The 26,768-nt window shown below is 37.8% G+C and overlaps 1 protein-coding gene across 1 annotated transcript in view; it reads right to left on the reverse strand.

Annotated features, from left to right (window-relative positions):
• Positions 1-400: 400 nt before the first annotated feature.
• LOC112219674 (hippocampus abundant transcript 1 protein-like) overlaps positions 401-26,768 on the reverse strand; it is a 64,175-nt gene continuing 37,807 nt past the window's right edge. Inside the window, exons 11-12 of the mRNA XM_024381141.2 lie at positions 6,013-6,176; positions 401-2,592 (exon numbers count right to left, since the gene is read on the reverse strand). Of these exons, the coding sequence (XP_024236909.1) occupies positions 2,350-2,592; positions 6,013-6,176 (407 nt within the window). The 3' untranslated portion in view covers positions 401-2,349. The remainder of the gene's footprint in view (positions 2,593-6,012; positions 6,177-26,768) is intronic.

A 26,768-nucleotide genomic window follows, 5' to 3' on the forward strand; every position in this document is an offset into this window, starting at 1 on the left:
GCATTGTTTTTCATGTGGGGGGGAAATACTAGTTTCAAAAGCCTAACTTGTATGGATACAGGACTACTACCCTTAATAAAAGGTGCATTATGCAGAAATCACTTTGCCATTTCCTGGTTGCTAAATTTCGAATAGTTTGCCTAATTTCAGTTTATGTGACAAAACAAGCCATGCATAGTGTGGAGAATCATTGCACCATCTAAACCACTGTGAAATAATATGTTCAGCTGTTTGAAGCTGGTATACAAAACGGAAAGTACATTTAGATGCAAAAATGAAACAGAAAGGGAAGCGTAGAAATAGTGCACATATAACAGATCTACGGCTTAGACGCTTTCAATGAGAATGACAGATCTATAACTCATATTTCTATATGAATTTGATCAGGTAGACCAAAAAGTTACAAATTGCAGCTTTAATTCAATACAGTATGTACATATAAAACATGAACTATGGACATGTACACATTGTCACAACCTCACAGTATGTACATATAAAACATGAACTATGGACATGTACACATTGTCACAACCTCACAGAAAAGAGAAGGATGATTGTGTACCATAATAACTCATGTATTTTATCGGATGAAATAGTTTCCACTTCCTTTATATTTTATAAACCCTGGGTTAGTTCAATTTGACTCTTGGGGTGTGAAAACTATTTGAGCTAACGATGGTTTTGCAGATGTTAAAATCAGACTTCAAAATAAGGAATTTGAAAGCTGAGTTAGCTAGTAACACTTGGACATATTTATTGAAGGAAAAAAACAATGATTGAAATTCATGATTTTGTCATCCAAATAAAAAAAGGAAACCTCACCTTATATCCACCGCTATAATATACTTCAGAGTAAGGTTATACTTAGAAGACAATGAAGAATCCTCCCACAAATTACAAAAAGAAAGCCAGTAAAAATGTGTCTCACTCAAAGTTGAATATAATATTTTTACTATCAAAGTAGCCTAGACATTTCAGTCAATATGTTGCAGAATGTTAGCAATATTATTTTTACAGCATGGATAACAGGGTTGGGTCAATTCAGGAAATACACTAAAATTCAAACTCAAATTCCTATTCTCTTCAATGCTTTTCAATGAGGAAAATGTGGAATACTTTCTAAATTGACTGGAATTGCCCCCAGCCCTGATGTATAATATCAATAAAATACATCTTAAATACATCTTATAAATTATATTCTTCAAGATAAAAAACTTTTTTTTATACAGTAACAATCAAGATTTCACAGACTGAACAGAAACCGCAGGGCACTGCATGAAACCATAACGCTCAGCAACAATTATGGCATCATTAACACCTAAATTCTGCCTCAACATACTGTAGTTCCATGTTCTCACCATACAGTAACACTTTTAGGAGTTTCTCTAGGAGCGGTGGTTCAAGGACCAAAACTCTGCACAATAAAGTGTGAGATGAGATCTTGGGAGTAAAAAAATTACATCAAGATCTCATCTTCCTATGCCAACTACACTACCATCCTAATCCCCCATGTCTCCCTATCCCTTATAAGACAATGATATGATAAGTGCTCTCTGAAAAAAATGTGAGTTGTTGTAAGGCTTGTGAACAGAAGATCCCATGGAAATATCGGACTAATATCTGAGCCCTTTTATTATGTCATAATCGTACGGCTGCTCATAGTGACAGAGTTCCTCTATGAACAGTCTTCTAAAGTAAATATGTTAAGTGTTGTTGACTACTGGCACAGTTCTCCTTCTTGTAATCGAAATGATGCGCAGTGGAGTTTGAAAATGCGTTGAAGCAATAAATGCAGGGCACAGCAAGCTCTTTCTGTTCTACCACCATTAAACATAGTGCTATAAAAAAAGAATGAAAAAAAAAAGAATCGCTCAATCTCCCCAGCAGGCAAAGCTGGTTGAAATGGCATCATTACAACCAGATTACAACCAATAACCAGTTTTGCCCGCTGGATCCACTATCTCCGCTATCTCTCCTTTCAGACTCTTGCAGCAAAAACAAGGTCCAGAGTCCTATAGGTGAAAAACTAAAAACACTGGGGTAACCATCCCCCAAAAGATCACAACATCATAAACAGTTTATCCTCTTAAATAAATAAATAATTACTAGTTCCTATTGGGTAAGGGCGGAGACAGGGGCGTAGACCAGGGAATTAATGGTTGGTTGTGCAGTGCAGAGTTGCACACAAAATTGAGTTAGGTTAGCTAGGCCCCTGTCCCATCCCTATTGCCCCCTTTCTCTCTCCTCCTCCTCCTCCATTGGGGATAGATAGGCTACATAATTGGCGTGTTGGGGTAGTTCCCATAGCTGGGTGTAACAATACCAAAGCCGCCTGCTGCCCGCCCTCAGTCACACGATGCTGTCCTGCAGCAGGGGCTCAAAGTCCTCATCGCTGGTCGGCACCTGCGTGTCCTCGTCGCTGCCCGGTAACGGGGTGTTGATGTGGACGCCAGCGAGCGTGGAGGATTCCTTGGAATCGGCGCAGGTCACAACTGGAGGCTCAGTGTGTTCGGGGATAAACAAGGCTACCAGGAACGCCACGACAACCGTGCACGAGCCCAGGAGGAAGGGAGGGCCCGGGATCAGTGATTTCTGTATGGAGAGAGACCGTATATTATAGATATGAAGAGTTTGATTCCAAAACACGATATAGCCATTTTCAGAAATGTTGGCAAATTGACATTAATTAAAAACACATCTTGTGAAAGACCTAGAGCTATAATTCTTTCATCTTACCATGACATTTTGACCAGGTATACATCGACCAGGTAAATCAAGGTGAAAGCTATGATCCATTATTGAGGTCAATTGTTAAATTCACTTTAATCAGCAGAGATGAAGGGGAGGAGACGGGTTAAATAAGTATGTTTAAGCCTTGAGACAGTTGATGCATGGATTGTGTATGTGTGTCATCCAGAGGGTGAATGGGCAAGACAACAGATTTAAGTGCCTTTGAATGGGGTATGGTGGTAGGTGCCAGGCGCAACAGTTTGTGTCAAGAACTGGACGGGCAAAAGGGGGGGTTGCAACTCAATATTAGGAAGGTGTTCTTAGTGTTTTGTACACTCAGTGTATACAGCAAGGTCATTTTATTTTAGAGTGACAAAATGCTATATATCCACCCCAAACAACAGAACTCCCGATTGGGTTTTAAACAGTTACATGTAATAAAGTAGGCCTATCTATACATAAATAAATATTAAACGATCCCAAACAGTAAGTCTGATTACATGTAAAATAGCCTTTTGAATGACTAAAATATAACCCATAATCTTTATTGGGGCTAGAAATGTTCAAACTAGCAGGAAGTTTGAAAATCCAGGAGTCGATGGAGCTGTTGGAGGAGCGAGATCGGAGTGAGATGTTGTTCAGGTGTATTCTGCACCACACTCGCCCTGAAGAGCGTGTCATCAGTCCGGAGAAACCTGTTTCCCGGCTCCACGCACCAGGCCTCCGGTGCGCTTCCTCAGCCCAGTATGTCCTGTGCCGGCTCCCCGCGCTTGCCCTGAAGAGCGTGTCATCAGTCCGGTGAAACCTGTGCCGGCTCCACGCACCAGGCCTCCAGTGCGCTTCCTCAGCCCAGTATGTCCTGTGCCGGCTCCCCGCGCTTGCCCTGAAGAGCGTGTCATCAGTCCGGTGAAACCTGTTTCCCGGCTCCACGCACCAGGCCTCCAGTGCGCTTCCTCAGCCCAGTATGTCCTGTGCCGGCTCCCCGCGCTTGCCCTGAAGAGCGTGTCATCAGTCCGATGAAACCTGTGCCGGCTCCACGCACCAGGCCTCCAGTGTGCCTCCTCAGCCTGGTACGTCCTGTGCCGGCTCCCCGCACTCACCCTGAAGAGCGTGTCATCAGTCCAGTGAAACCTGTGCCGGCTCCACGTACCAGGCCTCTGGATCTTGGTTCTCTCCTTTTCATGAGCATGTTTAGAAAGTTATCTTTCGGCCAACAGGAACAGATATCACAGACTCCAAAAACTGTTGAAGGGATCCATAGTAATCAAAAGGTCAAAAAGTCCATGACACTCAAAGCTAACATAATGCTAGTTAGCCAATGTGCAAACAGCTGAGAGTGATAGCTTTCTATCACTGCAGGTTAGCCATATACAGTACAGTGCCTTCAGAAATTATTCGCACTAGTGATGTAATTATAATGTCAAAGTCGAATTATGTTTTCCTCAATGTTGACAAATTAATAAAAAATGAAAAGCTGAAATGTCTTGAGGAAATAACCCCCTGTTATGGCAAGCCGAAATAAGTTCAGGAGTAAAAATGTGCTTAACAAGTCACATGCTGCTAACATTTACAAGTGACTTTGTGCAATTAACAAAAGTGTTTTTGCATGCTTGTCTGCCATGCGAAGATAGGGGAGGAGCCGAGAACAGAGGAGAAAAGCGCAAGGAAATCAAAAGATAGCTGTGGCAGATGTACAGATAACTCATCCAAAGGGCTTTGACTTCTCAAACACTGCAGAAAGCTTACACAATATGATGCCCCGTCACCTTACTAATTTAGTAACTTACTTAGATAGCAAGCTAAACTTAGGTGTCACGTTAACGCAAAATGTGTGATTTTTAATACAGGAAAGAAATATTAAATGTGTAAGATTTCTCTTGCTGCGTTTTGTAAAATGCTTCTTATTGTAATTTCTGCCCAGCATCAGACATCGTGCTTCTGTTTGGGGTTTTAGGCTTTCTGTACAGCACTTTGTGACATCAGCTGATGTAAGAAGGGCTTTATAAATACATTTGACATATTGATGAAAACTGTCTGAAGGCACTGTATCTAGAGAGTTGGGACAACTTTTCGATTTAAAAAAAATATTGTTCTAATTCTAGGCATTCAGAAACATAGCATTTTTTAAAAATATATTCCCTGTGTAATGATAATCGGATGTGAACATGGCTGCCATAGAATGTAGTTGTGTCCTGTAAATGCATCATAATGCAGAAAATCCCAACTCTCTATACACATGGCTCTGGATATAGCTCGTTTTGGTATGAAACATGTGTGTCGCATATCGCGTTTAGCAAAAAAACGTGATATCGTGGTATCCAATTGTTAGTCGTTACTGTCTTGTCTCATCGTTACAACTCCCGTACGGGCTCGGGAGAGACGAAGGTCGAGAGCCTTGCGTCCTCCGAAACACAACCCAACCAAGCCGTACTGCTTCTTAACACAGCGCGCATCCAACCCAGAAGCCAGCCGCACCAATGTGTCAGAGGAAACACCGTACGCCAAGCGACCTGGTCAGCATGCACTGCGCCCAGCCCGCCACAGGAGTCGCTAGTGCGTCATGAGAGGATATCCCTACCGGCCAAACCCTCCCTAACCCGGACGACACTAGGCCAATAAAAAACAACCATAATTCATACACATAGAAAGGGATCCCTAAGCGACCCACGAGCATTCATTTCAGACAGTGACCCACGAGCATTCATTTCAGACAGCGACCCACGAGCATTCGTTTCAGACAGCGACCCAGGAGCATTCGTTTCAGACAGCGACCCACAAGCATTAATTTCAGACAGCGACCCACGAGCATTCATTTTAGACAGCAACCCATGAGCATTCATTTCGGACAGCAACCCACGAGCATTCATTTCAGACAGGGACCCACGAGCATTCATTTCAGACAGGGACCCATGAGCATTCATTTCAGACAGCAACCCAAGAGCATTCATTTCAGACAGTGACCCAAGAGCATTCATTTCAGACAGTGACCCATGAGCAATTTCATTTCAAAATGTGTGTTTATCATGTTTTGTGAATCAAACCCTTCAGATATAACTTGTTTTTCTGTAGGAACTTGATTTCACATTCAAATAAAACACAAATAACATAATCCATCTCTGAATAAAGAAACAGAATGATTCAGGATTACAGCTAAGGAAAGATTGCAAGTGCTTACTTGTTATAAATATCTTTTAAAGCTAAAGAAGATAGATGTATACGGCTAGTCTGCCTGGCCCGAGAGGCAGAATGAGAATGTGATATTAATTTTAGTAATCCATTTACCTCAGCCGGTGGGTTTATAGGTATAGGGTCGATGGGGAATTCTCCCTGGATGGGGTCAATGGTGTTCAACTCTACGTTAAACATGAAGAAGATAAGGCCATACAGCGCTGGGCCCAGACCGTTACACAGGCCCCGGATACCAGTGATCATTCCTTGCACCAGACCTGAGGAGAGAAAGGTTAGTCAGTTTATTTGTCAGTAACGATGTGTAAACACATGTAGCTACATAGACCGTCTGCGGTTCCTGGGCAGAACACACAAAACAGCATGACATCACAGAAGACACAGCATATACATAACCATCCATGAGGGTCTGGTTCTGATAAATAGTCTATTATAAAAATTTTACAAATTAAAACGATTACAGGATTTGTCTGCTATGAAATCAAACAGTCAACTTTAAAAACATCCATGCATTCATATGCTGTGATGTGTCTTAATGGAAAATGTTAGTAAAAAAAAATGTCTCCAAAAATTAAATAACATTTATTCACTTTCAAAAAAGGGTAATGGCGGAGGAAAGGTAGGACAGTAGAGAACAGGATGAATGGATAGATTTACATACAGTAAAGGTAGTACCGTAGAGAACTGGATGATAGATTACATACAGTAAGGTAGTACTGTAGAGAACTGGATGATAGATTACATACAGTAAAGGTAGTACCGTAGAGAACTGGATGATAGATTACATACAGTAAAGGTAGTACCGTAGAGAACTGGATGATAGATTACATACAGTAAAGGTAGTACCGTAGAGAACTGGATGATAGATTACATACAGTAAAGGTAGTACCGTAGAGAACTGGATGATAGATTACATACAGTAAAGGTAGTACCGTAGAGAACTGGATGATAGATTACATACAGTAAAGGTAGTACCGTAGAGAACTGATGATAGATTACATACAGTAAAGGTAGTACCGTAGAGAACTGGATGATAGATTACATACAGTAAAGGTAGTACCGTAGAGAACAGATAGATTACATACAGTAAAGGTAGTACCGTAGAGAACTGGATGATAGATTACATACAGTAAAGGTAGTACCGTAGAGAACTGGATGATAGATTACATACAGTAAAGTAGTACCGTAGAGAACTGGATGATAGTACAGTAAAGGTAGTACCGTAGAGAACAGGATGATAGATTACATACAGTAAAGGTAGTACTGTAGAGAACTGGATGATAGATTACATACAGTAAAGGTAGTACCGTAGAGAACTGGATGATAGATTACATACAGTAAAGGTAGTACCGTAGAGAACTGGATGATAGATTACATACAGTAAAGGTAGTACCATAGAGAACTGGATGAATGGATAGATTACCTACAGTAAAGGTAGTACCGTAGAGAACTGGATGATAGATTACATACAGTAAAGGTAGTACCATAGAGAACTGGATGATAGATTACATACAGTAAAGGTAGTACCGTAGAGAACTGGATGATAGATTACATACAGTAAAGGTAGTACCAGTAGAGAACTGGATGATAGATTACATACAGTAAAGGTAAAGGAACTGGATGATAGATTACATACAGTAAAGGTAGAGAACTGGATGATAGATTACATACAGTAAAGGTAGTACCGTAGAGAACTGGATGATGATAGATTACATACAGTAAAGGTAGATTACCAGTAAAGGAGAACTGGATGATAGATTACATACAGTAAAGGTAGTACCGTAGAGAACTGGATGATAGATTACATACAGTAAAGGTAGTACCTGGATGATAGAGAACTGGATGATAGATTACATACAGTAAAGGTAGTACCGTAGAGAACTGGATGATAGATTACATACAGTAAAGGTAGTACCATAGAGAACTGGATGATAGATTACATACAGTAAAGGTAGTACCGTAGAGAACTGGATGATAGATTACATACAGTAAAGGTAGTACCGTAGAGAACTGGATGATAGATTACATACAGTAAAGGTAGTACCGTAGAGAACTGGATGATAGATTACATACAGTAAAGGTAGTACCGTAGAGAACTGGATGATAGATTACATACAGTAAAGGTAGTACCGTAGAGAACTGGATGATAGATTACATACAGTAAAGGTAGTACCGTAGAGAACTGGATGATAGATTACATACAGTAAAGGTAGTACCGTAGAGAACTGGATGATAGATTACATACAGTAAAGGTAGTACCGTAGAGAACTGGATGATAGATTACATACAGTAAAGGTAGTACCGTAGAGAACTGGATTACATACAAAGGTAGGATAGATAGATTACATACAGTAAAGGTAGTACCGTAGAGAACTGGATGATAGATTACATACAGTAAAGGTAGTACCGTAGAGAACTGGATGATAGATTACATACAGTAAAGGTAGTACCGTAGAGAACTGGATGATAGATTACATACAGTAAAGGTAGTACCGTAGAGAACTGGATGATAGATTACATACAGTAAAGGTAGTAGAGAACTGGATGATAGATTACATACAGAGAACTGGAATGATAGATTACATACAGTAAAGGTAGTACCGTAGAGAACTGGATGATAGATTACATACAGTAAAGGTAGTACCGTAGAGAACTGGATGATAGATTACATACAGTAAAGGTAGTACCGTAGAGAACTGGATGATAGATTACATACAGTAAAGGTAGTACCGTAGAGAACTGGATGATAGATTACATACAGTAGAGAACTGGATGATAGATTACATACCGTAGAGAACTGGATGATAGATTACATACAGTAAAGGTAGTACCGTAGAGAACTGGATGATAGATTACATACAGATAGATTACACACAGTAAAGGTAGTACCGTAGAGAACTGGATGATAGATTACATACAGTAAAGGTAGTACCGTAGAGAACTGGATGATAGATTACATACAGTAAAGGTAGTACCGTAGAGAACTGGATGATAGATTACATACAGTAAAGGTAGTACCGTAGAGAACTGGATGATAGATTACATACAGTAAAGGTAACTAGAGAACTGGATGATAGATTACATACAGTAAAGGTAGTAGAGAACTGGATGATAGATTACATACAGAGAACTGGATGATAGATTACATACAGTAAAGGTAGTACCGTAGAGAACTGGATGATAGATTACATACAGTGGATGAAGGTAGTACCGTAGAGAACTGGATGATAGATTACAGTAAAGGTAGTACAGTGGAAAGATTACATACAGTAGTACCGTAGAGAACTGGATGATAGATTACATACAGTAAAGGTAGTACCGTAGAGAACTGGATGATAGATTACATACAGTAAAGGTAGTACCAGTAAAGGTAGTAGAGAACTGGATGATAGATTACATACAGTAAAGGTAGTAGAGAACTGGATGATAGATTACATACAGTAAAGGTAGTAGAGAACTGGATGATAGATTACATACAGTAAAGGTAGTACCGTAGAGAACTGGATGATAGATTACATACAGTAAAGGTAGTACCGTAGAGAACTGGATGATAGATTACATACAGTAAAGGTAGTACCGTAGAGAACTGGATGATAGATTACATACAGTAAAGGTAGATTACATACAGTAGAGAAAGGTAGTAGAGAACTGGATGATAGATTACATACAGTAAAGGTAGTACCGTAGAGAACTGGATGATAGATTACATACAGTAAAGGTAGTACCGTAGAGAACTGGATGATAGATTACATACAGTAAAGGTAGTACCGTAGAGAACTGGATGATAGATTACATACAGTAAAGGTAGTACCAGTAAAGGTAGAGAACTGGATGATAGATTACATACAGTACCGTAGAGAACTGGATGATAGATTACATACAGTAAAGGTAGTACCGTAGAGAACTGGATGATAGATTACATACAGTAAAGGTAGTAGAGAACTGGATGATAGATTACATACAGTAAAGGTAGTACCGTAGAGAACTGGATGATAGATTACATACAGTAAAGGTAGATTACCGTAGAGAACTGGATGATAGATTACATACAGTAAAGGTAGTACCGTAGAGAACTGGATGATAGATTACATACAGTAAAGGTAGTACCGTAAAGATAGATTAGAGAACTGGATGATAGATTACATACAGTAAAGGTAGTACCGTAGAGAACTGGATGATAGATTACATACAGTAAAGGTAGTACCGTAGAGAACTGGATGATAGATTACATACAGTAAAGGTAGTACCGTAGAGAACTGGATGATAGATTACATACAGTAAAGGTAGTACCGTAGAGAACTGGATGATAGATTACATACAGTAAAGGTAGTACCGTAGAGAACTGGATGATAGATTACATACAGTAAAGGTAGTACGTAGAGAACTGGATGATAGATTACATACAGTAAAGAACTGGATGATAGATTACATACAGTAAAGGTAGTACCGTAGAGAACTGGATGATAGATTACATAAAGGTAGTACCGTAGAGAACTGGTAAATTACATACAGTAGTACCGTAGAGAACTGGATGATAGATTACATACAGTAAAGGTAGTACCGTAGAGAACTGGATGATAGATTACATACAGTAAAGGTAGTAGTAGAGAACTGGATGATAGATTACATACAGTAAAGAACTAGGAACTGATAGATTACATACAGTAAAGGTAGTACCGTAGAGAACTGGATGATAGATTACATACAGTAAAGGTAGTACCGTAGAGAACTGGATGATAGATTACATACAGTAAAGGTAGTACCGTAGAGAACTGGATGATAGATTACATACAGTAAAGGTAGTACCGTAGAGAACTGGATGATAGATTACATACAGTAAAGGTAGTACCGTAGAGAACTGGATGATAGATTACATACAGTAAAGGTAGTACCATAGAGAACTGGATGATAGATTACATACAGTAAAGATTACATACAGTAAAGGTAGTACCGTAGAGAACTGGATGATAGATTACATACAGTAAAGGTAGTACCGTAGAGAACTAGAGAACTGGATGATAGATTACATACAGTAAAGGTAGTACCGTAGAGAACTGTAGAGAACTGGATGATAGATTACATACAGTAAAGGTAGTACCGTAGAGAACTGGATGATAGATTACATACAGTAAAGGTAGTACCGTAGAGAACTGGAATGATAGATTACATACATAGAGAACTGGATGATAGTACAGTAAAGGTAGTACCGTAGAGAACTGGATGATAGATTACATACAGTAAAGGTAGTACCGTAGAGAACTAGAGAACTGTAGTACCGTAGAGAACTGATGATAGATGATGATAGATTACATACAGTAAAGGTAGTACCGTAGAGAACTGGATGATAGATTACATACAGTAAAGGTAGTAACTGGATGATAGATTACATACAGTAAAGGTAGTACCGTAGAGAACTGGATGATAGATTACATACAGTAAAGGTAGTACCGTAGAGAACTGGATGATAGATTACATACAGTAAAAAGATGATAGATTACATACAGTAAAGGTAGTACCGTAGAGAACTGGATGATAGTACCGTAGAGAACTGGATGATAGATTACATACAGTAAAGGTAGTACCGTAGAGAACTGGATGATAGATTACATACAGTAAAGGTAGTACCGTAGAGAACTGGATGATAGATTACATACAGTAAAGGTAGTACCGTAGAGAACTGGATGATAGATTACATACAGTAAAGGTAGTACCGTAGAGAACTGGATGATAGATTACATACAGTAAAGGTAGTACCGTAGAGAACTGGATGATAGATTACATACAGTAAAGGTAGTACCGTAGAGAACTGGATGATAGATTACATACAGTAAAGGTAACTAGAGAACTGGATGATAGATTACATACAGTAAAGGTAGTACCGTAGAGAACTGGATGATAGATTACATACAGTAAAGGTAGTACCGTAGAGAACTGGATGATAGATTACATACAGTAAAGGTAGTACCGTAGAGAACTGGATGATAGATTACATACAGTAAAGGTAGTACCGTAGAGAACTGGATGATAGATTACATACAGTAAAGGTAGTACCGTAGAGAACTGGATGATAGATTACATACAGTAAAGGTAGTACCAGTAGAGAACTGGATGATAGATTACATACAGTAAAGGTAGTACCGTAGAGAACTGGATGATAGATTACATACAGTAAAGGTAGTAGTAGAGAACTGGATGATAGATTACATACAGTAAAGGTAGTACCGTAGAGAACTGGATGATAGATTACATACAGTAAAGGTAGTACCGTAGAGAACTGGATGATAGATTTACAGTAAAGGTAGTAGTAAACTGGATGATAGAGTACCGTAGAGAACTGGATGATAGATTACATACAGTAAAGGTAGTACCTGGATGATAGAGAACTGGATGATAGATTACATACAGTAAAGGTAGTACCGTAGAGAACTGGATGATAGATTACATACAGTAAAGGTAGTACCGTAGAGAACTGGATGATAGATTACATACAGTAAAGGTAGTACCGTAGAGAACTGGATGATAGATTACATACAGTAAAGGTAGTACCGTAGAGAACTGGATGATAGATTACATACAGTAAAGGTAGTACCGTAGAGAACTGGATGATAGATTACATACAGTAAAGGTAGATTACCGTAGAGAACTGGATGATAGATTACATACAGTAAAGGTAGTACCGTAGAGAACTGGATGATAGATTACATACAGTAAAGGTAGTACCGTAGAGAACTGGATGATAGATTACATACAGTAAAGGTAGTACCGTAGAGAACTGGATGATAGATTACATACAGTAAAGGTAGTACGTAGAGAACTGGATTACATACAGTAAAGGTAGATAGAGAACATACAGTAAAGGTAGTACCGTAGAGAACTGGATGATAGATTACATACAGTAAAGGTAGTACCGTAGAGAACTGGATGATAGATTACATACAGTAAAGGTACGTAGAGAACTGGATGATAGGTAGTAAACCGTAGTACCGTAGAGAACTGGATGATAGATTACATACAGTAAAGGTAGTACCGTAGAGAACTGGATGATAGATTACATACAGTAAAGGTAGTACCGTAGAGAACTGGATGATAGATTACATACAGTAAAGGTAGTACCGTAGAGAACTGGATGATAGATTACATACAGTAAAGGTAGTACCGTAGAGAACTGGACTGGATGATAGATTACATACAGTAAAGGTAGGATGATAGATTACATACAGTAAAGGTAGTAGTAGAGAACTGGATGATAGATTACATACAGTAAAGGTAGTACCGTAGAGAACTGGATGATAGATTACATACAGTAAAGGTAGTACCGTAGAGAACTGGATGATAGATTACATACAGTAAAGGTAGTACCGTAGAGAACTGGATGATAGATTACATACAGTACAGTAAAGGTAGTACCGCAAAGAGAACTGGATGATAGATTACATACATGATAGTAAAGGTAGTACCGTAGAGAACTGGATGATAGATTACATACAGTAAAGGTAGTACCGTAGAGAACTGGATGATAGATTACATACAGTAAAGGTAGTACCGTAGAGAACTGGATGATAGATTACATACAGTAAAGGTAGTACCGTAGAGAACTGGATGATAGATTACATACAGTAAAGGTAGTACCGTAGAGAACTGGATGATAGATTACATACAGTAAAGGTAGTAGTAGAGAAGATGATAGATTACATACAGTAAAGGTAGTACCGTAGAGAACTGGATGATAGATTACATACAGTAAAGGTAGTACCGTAGAGAACTGGATGATAGATTACATACAGTAAAGGTAGTACCGTAGAGAACTGGATGATAGATTACATACAGTAAAGGTAGTACTGTAGAGAACTGGATGATAGATTACATACAGTAAAGGTAGTACCGTAGAGAACTGGATGATAGATTACATACAGTAAAGGTAGTACCATAGAGAACTGGATGATAGATTACATACAGTAAAGGTAGTACCGTAGAGAACTGGATGATAGATTACATACAGTAAAGGTAGTACCGTAGAGAACTGGATGATAGATTACATACAGTAAAGGTAGTACCGTAGAGAACTGGATGAATGGATAGATTACATACAGTAAAGGTAGTACCGTAGAGAACTGGATGATAGATTACATACAGTAAAGGTAGTACCGTAGAGAACTGGATGATAGATTACATACAGTAAAGGTAGTAGTAGAGAACTGGAAATAGATTACATACAGTAAAGGTAGTACCGTAGAGAACTGGATGATAGATTACATACAGTAAAGGTAGTACCGTAGAGAACTGGATGATAGATTACATACAGTAAAGGTAGTACCGTAGAGAACTGGATGATAGATTACATACAGTAAAGGTAGTACCGTAGAGAACTGGATGATAGATTACATACAGTAAAGGTAGTACCGTAGAGAACTGGATGATAGATTACATACAGTAAAGGTAGTAGTAGAGAACTGGATGATAGATTACATACAGTAAAGGTAGACCGTAGAGAACTGGATGATAGATTACATACAGTAAAGGTAGTACCGTAGAGAACTGGATGATAGATTACATACAGTAAAGGTAGTACCGTGAGAGAACTGGATGATAGATTACATACAGTAAAGGTAGTACGTAGAGAACTGGATGATAGATTACAAAGGTAGTACCGTAGAGAACTGGATGATAGATTACATACAGTAAAGGTAGTACCGTAGAGAACTGGATGATAGATTAGAACTAAAGGGTAGAGAACTGGATGATAGATTACATACAGTAAAGGTAGTACCGTAGAGAACTGGATGATAGATTACATACAGTAAAGGTTACCGTAGAGAACTGGATGATAGATTACATACAGTAAAGGTAGTACCGTAGAGAACTGGATGATAGATTACATACAGTAAAGGTAGTACCGTAGAGAACTGGATGATAGATTACATACAGTAAAGGTAGTACCGTAGAGAACTGGATGATAGATTACATACAGTAAAGGTAGTACCGTAGAGAACTGATGATAGATTACATACAGTAAAGGTTACATAGAGAACTGGATGATAGTACAGTAAAGGTAGTACCGTAGAGAAGGTAGATTACATACAGTAAAGGTAGTACCGTAGAGAACTGGATGATAGATTACATACAGTAAAGGTAGTACCGTAGAGAACTGGATGATAGATTACATACAGTAAAGGTAGTACCGTAGAGAACTGGATGATAGATTACATACAGTAAAGGTAGTACCGTAGAGAACTGGATGATAGATTACATACAGTAAAGGTAGTACCATAGAGAACTGGAAATAGATTACATACAGTAAAGGTAGAGAACTGGATGATAGATTACATACAGTAAAGGTAGTACCGTAGAGAACTGGATGATGATAGATTACCGTAGAGAACAGGATGACAGTAAAGGTAGTACCGTAGAGAACTGGATGATAGATTACATACAGTAAAGGTAGTACCGTAGAGAACTGGATGATAGATTACATACAGTAAAGGTAGTAGAGAACTGGATGATAGATTACATACAGTAAAGGTAGTACCGTAGAGAACTGGATGATAGATTACATACAGTAAAGGTAGTACCGTAGAGAACTGGATGATAGATTACATACAGTAGAGAACTGGATGTAGTACCGTAGAGAACTGGATGATAGATTACATACAGTAAAGGTAGTACCGTAGAGAACTGGATGATAGATTACATACAGTAAAGGTAGTACCGTAGAGAACTGGATGATAGATTACATACAGTAAAGGTAGTACCGTAGAGAACTGGATGATAGATTACATACAGTAAAGGTAGTACTGAGAACTGATAGATTACATACAGTAAAGGTAGTACCGTAGAGAACTGGATGATAGATTACATACAGTAAAGGTAGTACGTAGAGAACTGGATGATAGATTACATACAGTAAAGGTAGTACCGTAGAGAACTGGATGATAGATTACATACAGTAAAGGTAGTAGAGAACTGGATGATAGATTACATAGTAAAGGTAAAGGTGGATGATAGAGTAGAGAACTGGATGATAGATTACATACAGTAAAGGTAGTACCGTAGAGAACTGGATGATAGATTACATACAGTAAAGGTAGTACCGTAGAGAACTGGATGATAGATTACATACAGTAAAGGTAGTACCGTAGAGAACTGGATGATAGATTACATACAGTAGAGAACTGGATGATAGATTACATACAGTAAAGGTAGTAACTAGAGAACTGGATGATAGATTACATACAGTAAAGGTAGTACCGTAGAGAACTGGATGATAGATTACATACAGTAGAGAAAGGATGATAGATTACATACAGTAAAGGTAGTACCGTAGAGAACTGGATGATAGATTACATACAGTAAAGGTAGTACCGTAGAGAACTGGATGATAGATTACATACAGTAAAGGTAGTACCGTAGAGAACTGGGATGATAGATTACATACAGTAAAGGTAGTACATGATAGAGAACTGGAATGATAGATTACATACAGTAAAGGTAGTACCGTAGAGAACTGGATGATAGATTACATACAGTAAAGGTAGTACCGTAGAGAACTGGATGATAGATTACATACAGTAAAGGTAGTACCGTAGAGAACTGGATGATAGATTACATACAGTAAAGGTAGTACCGTAGAGAACTGGATGATAGATTACATACAGTACCGTAGAGAAGGATGAGTACCAGTAAAGGTAGTAGAGAACTGGATGATAGATTACATACAGTAAAGGTAGTACCGTAGAGAACTGGATGATAGATTACATACAGTAAAGGTAGTAGAAAACCATACAGTAAAGGTAGAGAACTGGATGATAGATTACATACAGTAAAGGTAGTACCGTAGAGAACTGGAATGATAGATTACATACAGTAAAGGTAGTACCGTAGAGAACTGGATGATAGATTACATACAGTAAAGGTAGTACCGTAGAGAACTGGATGATAGATTACATACAGTAAAGGTAGTACCGTAGAGAACTGGATGATAGATTACATACAGTAAAGGTAGTACCGTAGAGAACTGGATGATAGATTACATACAGTAAAGGTAGTACCGTAGAGAACTGGATGATAGATTACATACAGTAAAGGTAGTACCGTAGAGAACTGGATGATAGATTACATACAGTAAAGGTAGTACCGTAGAGAACTGGATGATAGATTACATACAGTAAAGGTAGTAAAGGTAGGACCGTAGAGAACTGGATGATAGATTACATACAGTAAAGGTAGTAGAGAACTGGATGATAGATTACATACAGTAAAGGTAGTACCGTAGAGAACTGGATGATAGATTACATACAGTAAAGGTAGTACCGTAGAGAACTGGATGATAGATTACATACAGTAAAGGTAGTACCGTAGAGAACTGGATGATAGATTACATACAGTAAAGGTAGTACCATAGAGAACTGGATGATAGATTACATAGAGAACTGGATGATAGATTAAAGGTAGTACCGTAGAGAACTGGATGATAGATTACATACAGTAAAGGTAGTACCATAGAGAACTGGATGATAGATTACATACAGTAAAGGTAGTACCATAGAGAACTGGAGAGAACTGGATGAACTGGATGATTACATACAGTAAAGGTAGTACCGTAGAGAACTGGATGATAGATTACATACAGTAAAGGTAGTACCTGAGAGAACTGGATGATAGATTACATACAGTAAAGGTAGTACCGTAGAGAACTGGATGATAGATTACATACAGTAAAGGTAGTACCGTAGAGAACTGGATGATAGATTACATACAGTAAAGGTAGTACCGTAGAGAACTGGATGATAGATTACATACAGTAAAGGTAGTACCGTAGAGAACTGGATGATAGATTACATACAGTAAAGGTAGTACCGTAGAGAACTGGATGATAGATTACATACAGTAAAGGTAGTACCGTAGAGAACTGGATGATAGATTACATACAGTAAAGGTAGTACCGTAGAGAACTGGATGATAGATTACATACAGTAAAGGTAGTAGAGAACTGATGATAGATACAGTAAAGGTAGATTAGAACATGACAGATTAAAGTAAAGGTAGTACCGTAGAGAACTGGATGATAGATTACATACAGTAAAGGTAGTACCGTAGAGAACTGGATGATAGATTACATACAGTAAAGGTAGTACCGTAGAGAACTGGATGATAGATTACATACAGTAAAGGTAGTACCGTAGAGAACTGGATGATAGATTACATACAGTAAAGGTAGTACCGTAAAGAACTGGATGATAGATTACATACAGTAAAGGTAGTACCGTAGAGAACTGGATGATTAGATTACATACAGTAAAGGTAGTACCGTAGAGAACTGGATGATAGATTACATACAGTAAAGGTAGTACCGTAGAGAACTGGATGATAGATTACATACACAGTAAAGAGAACTATGATAGATTACATAGAGTAAAGGTAGGATGAATGGATGATAGATTACATACAGTAAAGGTAGTACCGTAGAGAACTGGATGATAGATTACATACAGTAAAGGTAGTACCGTAGAGAACTGGATGATAGATTACATACAGTAAAGGTAGTACCGTAGAGAACTGGATGATAGATTACATACAGTAAAGGTAGTACCGTAGAGAACTGGATGATAGATTACATACAGTAAAGGTAGTACCGTAGAGAACTGGATGATAGATTACATACAGTAAAGGTAGAGAGAACTGGATGATAGATTACATACAGTAAAAGGTAGTAAGGTAGTAGAGAACTGGATGATAGATTACATACAGTAAAGGTAGTACCGTAGAGAACTGGATGATAGATTACATACAGTAAAGGTAGTACCGTAGAGAACTGGATGATAGATTACATACAGTAAAGGTAGATTACCGTAGAGAACTGGATGATAGATTACATACAGTAAAGGTAGTACCGTAGAGAACTGGATGATAGATTACATACAGTAAAGGTAGTACCGTAGAGAACTGGATGATAGATTACATACAGTAAAGGTAGTACCGTAGAGAACTGGATGATAGATTACATACAGTAAAGGTAGTACCGTAGAGAACTGGATGATAGATTACATACAGTAAAGGTAGTACCGTAGAGAACTGGATGATAGATTACATACAGTAAAGGTAGTACCGTAGAGAACTGGATGATAGATTACATACAGTAAAGGTAGTACCGTAGAGAACTGGATGATAGATTACATACAGTAAAGGTAGTAGTAGAAAGGTAGATTACCGTAGAGAACTGGATGATAGATTACATACAGTAAAGGTAGTACCGTAGAGAACTGGATGATAGATTACATACAGTAAAGGTAGTACCGTAGAGTAGAGAACTGGATGATAGATTACATACAGTAAAGGTAGTACCGTAGAGAACTGGATGATAGATTACATACAGTAAAGGTAGTACCGTAGAGAACTGGATGATAGATTACATACAGTAAAGGTAGTACCGTAGAGAACTGGATGATAGATTACATACAGTAAAGGTAGTACCGTAGAGAACTGGATGATAGATTACATACAGTAAAGGTAGTACCGTAGAGAACTGGATGATAGATTACATACAGTAAAGGTAGGACCGTAGAGAACTGGATGATAGATTACATACAGTAAAGGTAGTACCGTAGAGAACTGGATGATAGATTACATACAGTAAAGGTAGTACCGTAGAGAACTGGATGATAGATTACATACAGTAAAGGTAGTACCGTAGAGAACTGGATGATAGATTACATACAGTAAAGGTAGTACAGTAGAGAACTGGATGATAGATTACCATACAGTAAAGGTAGTATTAGAGAACTGGATGATAGATTAATACAGTAAAGGTAGTACCGTAGAGAACTGGATGATAGATTACATACAGTAAAGGTAGTACCGTAGAGAACTGGATGATAGATTACATACAGTAAAGGTAGTACCGTAGAGAACTGGATGATAGATTACATACAGTAAAGGTAGTACCGTAGAGAACTGGATGATAGATTACATACAGTAAAGGTAGTACCGTAGAGAACTGGATGATAGATTACATACAGTAAAGGTAGTACCGTAGAGAACTGGATGATAGATTACATACAGTAAAGGTAGTACCGTAGAGAACTGGATGATAGATTACATACAGTAAAGGTAGTACCGTAGAGAACTGGATGATAGATTACATACAGTAAAGGTAGTACCGTAGAGAACTGGATGATAGATTACATACAGTAAAGGTAGTACCGTAGAGAACTGGATGATAGATTACATACAGTAAAGGTAGTACCGTAGAGAACTGGATGATAGATTACATACAGTAAAGGTAGTACCGTAGAGAACTGGATGATAGATTACATACAGTAAAGGTAGTACCGTAGAGAACTGGATGATAGATTACATACAGTAAAGGTAGTACCGTAGAGAACTGGATGATAGATTAACTAAAGGTAGTACCATAGAGAACTGGATGATAGATTACATACAGTAAAGGTAGTACCGTAGAGAACTGGATGATAGATTACATACAGTAAAGGTAGTACCGTAGAGAACTGGATGATAGATTACATACAGTAAAGGTAGTACAGTAGAACTGGATGATAGATTACATACAGTAAAGGTAGTAGAGAACTGGATGATAGATTACATACAGTAAAGGTAGTACCGTAGAGAACTGGATGATAGATTACATACAGTAAAGGTAGTACCGTAGAGAACTGGATGATAGATTACATACAGTAAAGGTAGTACCGTAGAGAACTGATGATAGATTACATACAGTAAAGGTAGTACCGTAGAGAACTGGATGATAGATTACATACAGTAAAGGTAGTACCGTAGAGAACTGGATGATAGATTACATACAGTAAAGGTAGTACCGTAGAGAACTGGATGATAGATTACATACAGTAAAGGTAGTACCGTAGAGAACTGGATGATAGATTACATACAGTAAAGGTAGTACCGTAGAGAACTGGATGATAGATATGATAGATTACATACAGTAAAGGTAGTACTGTAGAGAACTGGATGATAGATTACATACAGTAAAGGTAGTACCGTAGAGAACTGATGATAGATTACATACAGTAAAGGTAGGACCGAGAACTGGATGATAGATTACATACAGTAAAGGTAGTACCGTAGAGAACTGGATGATAGATTACATACAGTAAAGGTAGTACCGTAGAGAACTGGATGATAGATTACATACAGTAGTACCGTAGAGAACTGGATGATAGATTACATACAGTAAAGGTAGTACCGTAGAGAACTGGATGATAGATTACATACAGTAAAGGTAGTACCGTGAGAGAACTGGATGATAGATTACACTGGTATAGAGAACTGGATGATAGATTACATACAGTAAAGGTAGTAGAGAACTGGATGATAGATTACATACAGTAAAGGTAGTAGAGAACTGGATGATAGATTACATACAGTAAAGGTATACAGAGAAAGATGATAGATTACATACAGTAAAGGTAGTACCGTAGAGAACTGGATGATAGATTACATACAGTAAAGGTAGTACCGTAGAGAACTGGATGATAGATTACATACAGTAAAGGTAGTACCGTAGAGAACTGGATGATAGATTACATACAGTAAAGGTAGTACCGTAGAGAACTGGATGATAGATTACATACAGTAAAGGTAGTACCGTAGAGAACTGGATGATAGATTACATACAGTAAAGGTAGTACCGTAGAGAACTGGATGATAGATTACATACAGTAAAGGTAGTACCGTAGAGAACTGGATGATAGATTACATACAGTAAAGGTAGTACCATAGAGAACTGGATGATAGATTACATACATACATAGAGAACTATGATAGATTACATACAGTAAAGGTAGTACCGTAGAGAACTGGATGATAGATTACATACAGTAAAGATGATAGATTACATACAGTAAAGGTAGTACCGAGAACTGGATGATAGATTACATACAGTAAAGGATAGTAAACCGTAGAGAACTGGATGATAGATTACATACAGTAAAGGTAGATTATACAGTAAAGGTAGTAGAGAACTGGATGATAGATTACATACAGTAAAGGTAGTACCGTAGAGAACTGGATGATAGATTACATACAGTAAAGGTAGTACCGTAGAGAACTGGATGATAGATTACATACAGTAAAGGTAGAGAACTGGATGATAGATTACATACAGTAAAGGTAGTACCGTAGAGAACTGGATGATAGATTACATACATGATAGATTACATACAAAGGTAGTACCGTAGAGAACTGGATGATAGATTACATACAGTAAAGGTAGTACCATAGAGAACTGGATGATAGATTACATACAGTAAAGATGATAGATTACCGTAGAGTAAGGATGGATGGATAGATTACATACAGTAAAGGTAGTGACCGTAGAGAACTGGATGATAGATTACATACAGTAAAGGTAGTACCGTAGAGAACTGGATGATAGATTACATACAGTAAAGGTAGTACCGTAGAGAACTGGATGATAGATTACATACAGTAAAGGTAGTACCGTAGAGAACTGGATGATAGATTACATACAGTAAAGGTATACAGAGAACTGGATGATAGATTACATACAGTAAAGGTAGTACCGTAGAGAACTGGATGATAGATTACATACAGTAAAGGTAGTACCGTAGAGAACTGGATGATAGATTACATACAGTAAAAGGTAGTACCATAGAGAACTGGATGATAGATTACATACAGTAAAGGTAGTACCGTAGAGAACTGGATGATAGATTACATACAGTAAAGGTAGTACCGTAGAGAACTGGATGATAGATTACATACAGTAAAGGTAGTACCGTAGAGAACTGGATGATAGATTACATACATGATAGATTACATACAGTAAAGGTAAAGTAGAGAACTGGATGATAGATTACATACAGTAAAGGTAGTAACGTAGAGAACTGGATGATAGATTACATACAGTAAAGGTAGTACCGTAGAGAACTGGATGATAGATTACATACAGTAAAGGTAGTACCGTAGAGAACTGGATGATAGATTACATACAGTAAAGGTAGTACCGTAGAGAACTGGATGATAGATTACATACAGTAAAGGTAGTACCATAGAGAACTGGATGATAGATTACATACAGTAAAGGTAGTACCGTAGAGAACTGGATGATAGATTACATACAGTAAAGGTAGTACCGTAGAGAACTGGATGATAGATTACATACAGTAAAGGTAGTACCGTAGAGAACTGGATGATAGATTAACAGTGGAATGATAGATTACATACAGTAAAGGTAGTACCGTAGAGAACTGGATGATAGATTACATACAGTAAAGGTAGTACCATAGAGAACTGGATGATAGATTACATACAGTAAAGGTAGTACCGTAGAGAACTGGATGATAGATTACATACAGTAAAGGTAGTACCGTAGAGAACTGGATGAAGATTACATACAGTAAAGGTAGGACCGTAGAGAACTGGATGATAGATTACATACAGTAAAGGTAGTACCGTAGAGAACTGGATGATAGATTACATACAGTAAAGGTAGTACCGTAGAGAACTGGATGATAGATTACATACAGTAAAGGTAGTACCGTAGAGAACTGGGATAGATTACATACAGTAAAGGTAGTACCGTAGAGAACTGGATGATAGATTACATACAGTAAGGAACTGATGATAGTACCGTAAAGAGAACTGGATGATAGATTACATACAGTAAAGGTAGTACCGTAGAGAACTGGATGATAGATTACATACAGTAAAGGTAGTACCGTAGAGAACTGGATGATAGATTACATACAGTAAAGGTAGTACCGTAGAGAACTGATGATAGATTACATACAGTAAAGGTAGTACCGTAGAGAACTGGATGATAGATTACATACAGTAAAGGTAGTACCGTAGAGAACTGGATGATAGATTACATACAGTAAAGGTAGTACCGTAGAGAACTGGATGATAGATTACATACAGTAAAAGGTAGTACCGTAGAGAACTGGATGATAGATTACATACAGTAGAGAACTGGATGATAGATTACATACAGTAAAGGTAGTACCATAGAGAACTGGATGATAGATTACATACAGTAAAAGGTAGTACAGTAAAGGTAGAGAACTGGATGATAGATTACATACAGTAAAGGTAGTACCGTAGAGAACTGGATGATAGATTACATACAGTAAAGGTAGTACCGTAGAGAACTGGATGATAGATTACATACAGTAAAGGTAGTACCGTAGAGAACTGGATGATAGATTACATACAGTAAAGGTAGTACCATAAGAGAACTGGATGATAGATTACATACAGTAAAGGTAGTACCGTAGAGAACTGGATGATAGATTACATAAAGGTAGTACCACTGGATGATAGAACAGTAAAGGTAGTACCGTAGAGAACTGGATGATAGATTACATACAGTAAAGGTAGTACCGTAGAGAACTGGATGATAGATTACATACAGTAAAGGTAGTACCGTAGAGAACTGGATGATAGATTACATACAGTAAAGGTAGTACCGTAGAGAACTGGATGATAGATTACATACAGTAAAGGTAGTACCGTAGAGAACTGGATGATAGATTACATACAGTAAAGGTAGTACCGTAGAGAACTGGATGATAGATTACATACAGTAAAGGTAGTACTGGATGGATAGTAGAGAACTGGATGATAGATTACATACAGTAAAGGTAGTACCGTAGAGAACTGGATGATAGATTACATATACAGTAAACTGGATGATAGATTACATACAGTAAAGGTAGTAGAGAACTGGATGATAGATTACATACAGTAAAGGTAGATTACCGTAGAGAACTGGATGATAGATTACATACAGTAAAGGTAGTACCGTAGAGAACAGGATGATAGAACTGGATGATAGATTACATACAGTAAAGGTAGTACCGTAGAGAACTGGATGAATGGATAGATTATAGATTACATACAGTAAAGGTAGTACCGTAGAGAACTGGATGATAGATTACATACAGTAAAGGTAGTACCGTAGAGAACTGGATGATAGATTACATACAGTAAAGGTAGTACCGTAGAGAACTGGATGATAGATTACAGTAAAGGTACAGTAAAGGTATAGATTACATACAGTAAAGGTAGTAGAGAGAACTGGATGATAGATTACATACAGTAAAGGTAGTACTGTAAAAAGGTAGAACTGGATGATAGATTACATACAGTAAAGGTAGGTAGAGAACTGGATGATAGATTACATACAGTAAAGGTAGTAGAGAACTGGATGATAGATTACATACAGTAAAGGTAGTACCGTAGAGAACTGGATGATAGATTACATACAGTAAAGGTAGTACCGTAGAGAACTGGATGATAGATTACATACAGTAAAGGTAGTACCGTAGAGAACTGGATGATAGATTACATACAGTAAAGGTAGTACAGAGAACGGATGAGAACTGGAATGGATGATAGATTACATACAGTAAAGGTAGTACCGTAGAGAACTGGATGATAGATTACATACAGTAAAGGTAGTACCGTAGAGAACTGGATGATAGATTACATACAGTAAAACCGTAGAGAACTGGATGATAGATTACATACAGTAAAGGTAGTACAGAGAATGATAGATTACATACAGTAAAGGTAGTACCGTAGAGAACTGGATGAGAACTGGTATGATAGAGAACTGGATGAGATTACATACAGTAAAGGTAGTACCGTAGAGAACTGGATGATAGATTACATACAGTAAAGGTAGTACCGTAGAGAACTGGATGATAGATTACATACAGTAAAGGTAGAGAACTGGATGAGAGAACTGGATGATAGATTACATACAGTAAAGGTAGTACCGTAGAGAACTGGATGATAGATTACATACAGTAAAGGTAGTACCGTAGAGAACTGGATGATAGATTACATACAGTAAAGGTAGTACCGTAGAGAACTGGATGATAGATTACATACAGTAAAGGTAGTACCGTAGAGAACTGGATGATAGATTACATACAGTAAAGGTAGTACCGTAGAGAACTGGATGATAGATTACATACAGTAAAGGTAGTACCGTAGAGAACTGGATGATAGATTACATACAGTAAAGGTAGTACCGTAGAGAACTGGATGATAGATTACATACAGTAAAGGTAGTACCGTAGAGAACTGGATGATAGATTACATACAGTAAAGGTAGTACCGTAGAGAACTGGATGATAGATTACATACAGTAAAGGTAGTACCGTAGAGAACTGGATGATAGATTACATACAGTAAAGGTAGTACCGTAGAGAACTGGATGATAGATTACATACAGTAAAGGTAGTACCGTAGAGAACTGGATGATAGATTACATACAGTAAAGGTAGTACATACAGTAAAGAACTGGATGATGATAGATTACATACAGTAAAGGTAGTACCGTAGAGAACTGGATGATAGATTACATACAGTAAAGGTAGTACCGTAGAGAACTGGATGATAGATTACATACAGTAAAGGTAGTACCATAGAGAACTGGATGATAGATTACATACAGTAAAGGTAGATAGATTAGATTACATACAGTAAAGGTAGTACCGTAGAGAACTGGATGATAGATTACATACAGTAAAGGTAGTACCGTAGAGAACTGGATGATAGATTACATACAGTAAAGGTAGTAGTAGAGAACTGGATGATAGATTACATACAGTAAAGGTAGTACCGTAGAGAACTGGATGATAGATTACATACAGTAAAGGTAGTACCGTAGAGAACTGGATGATAGATTACATACAGTAAAGGTAGTACCGTAGAGAACTGGATGATAGATTACATACAGTAAAGGTAGTACCGTAGAGAACTGGATGATAGATTACATACAGTAAAGGTAGTACCGTAGAGAACTGGATGATAGATTACATACAGTAAAGGTAGTACCGTAGAGAACT

This window comes from Oncorhynchus tshawytscha, linkage group LG20 (assembly GCF_018296145.1).
Source record: "Oncorhynchus tshawytscha isolate Ot180627B linkage group LG20, Otsh_v2.0, whole genome shotgun sequence".
Taxonomy (NCBI): domain Eukaryota; kingdom Metazoa; phylum Chordata; class Actinopteri; order Salmoniformes; family Salmonidae; genus Oncorhynchus; species Oncorhynchus tshawytscha.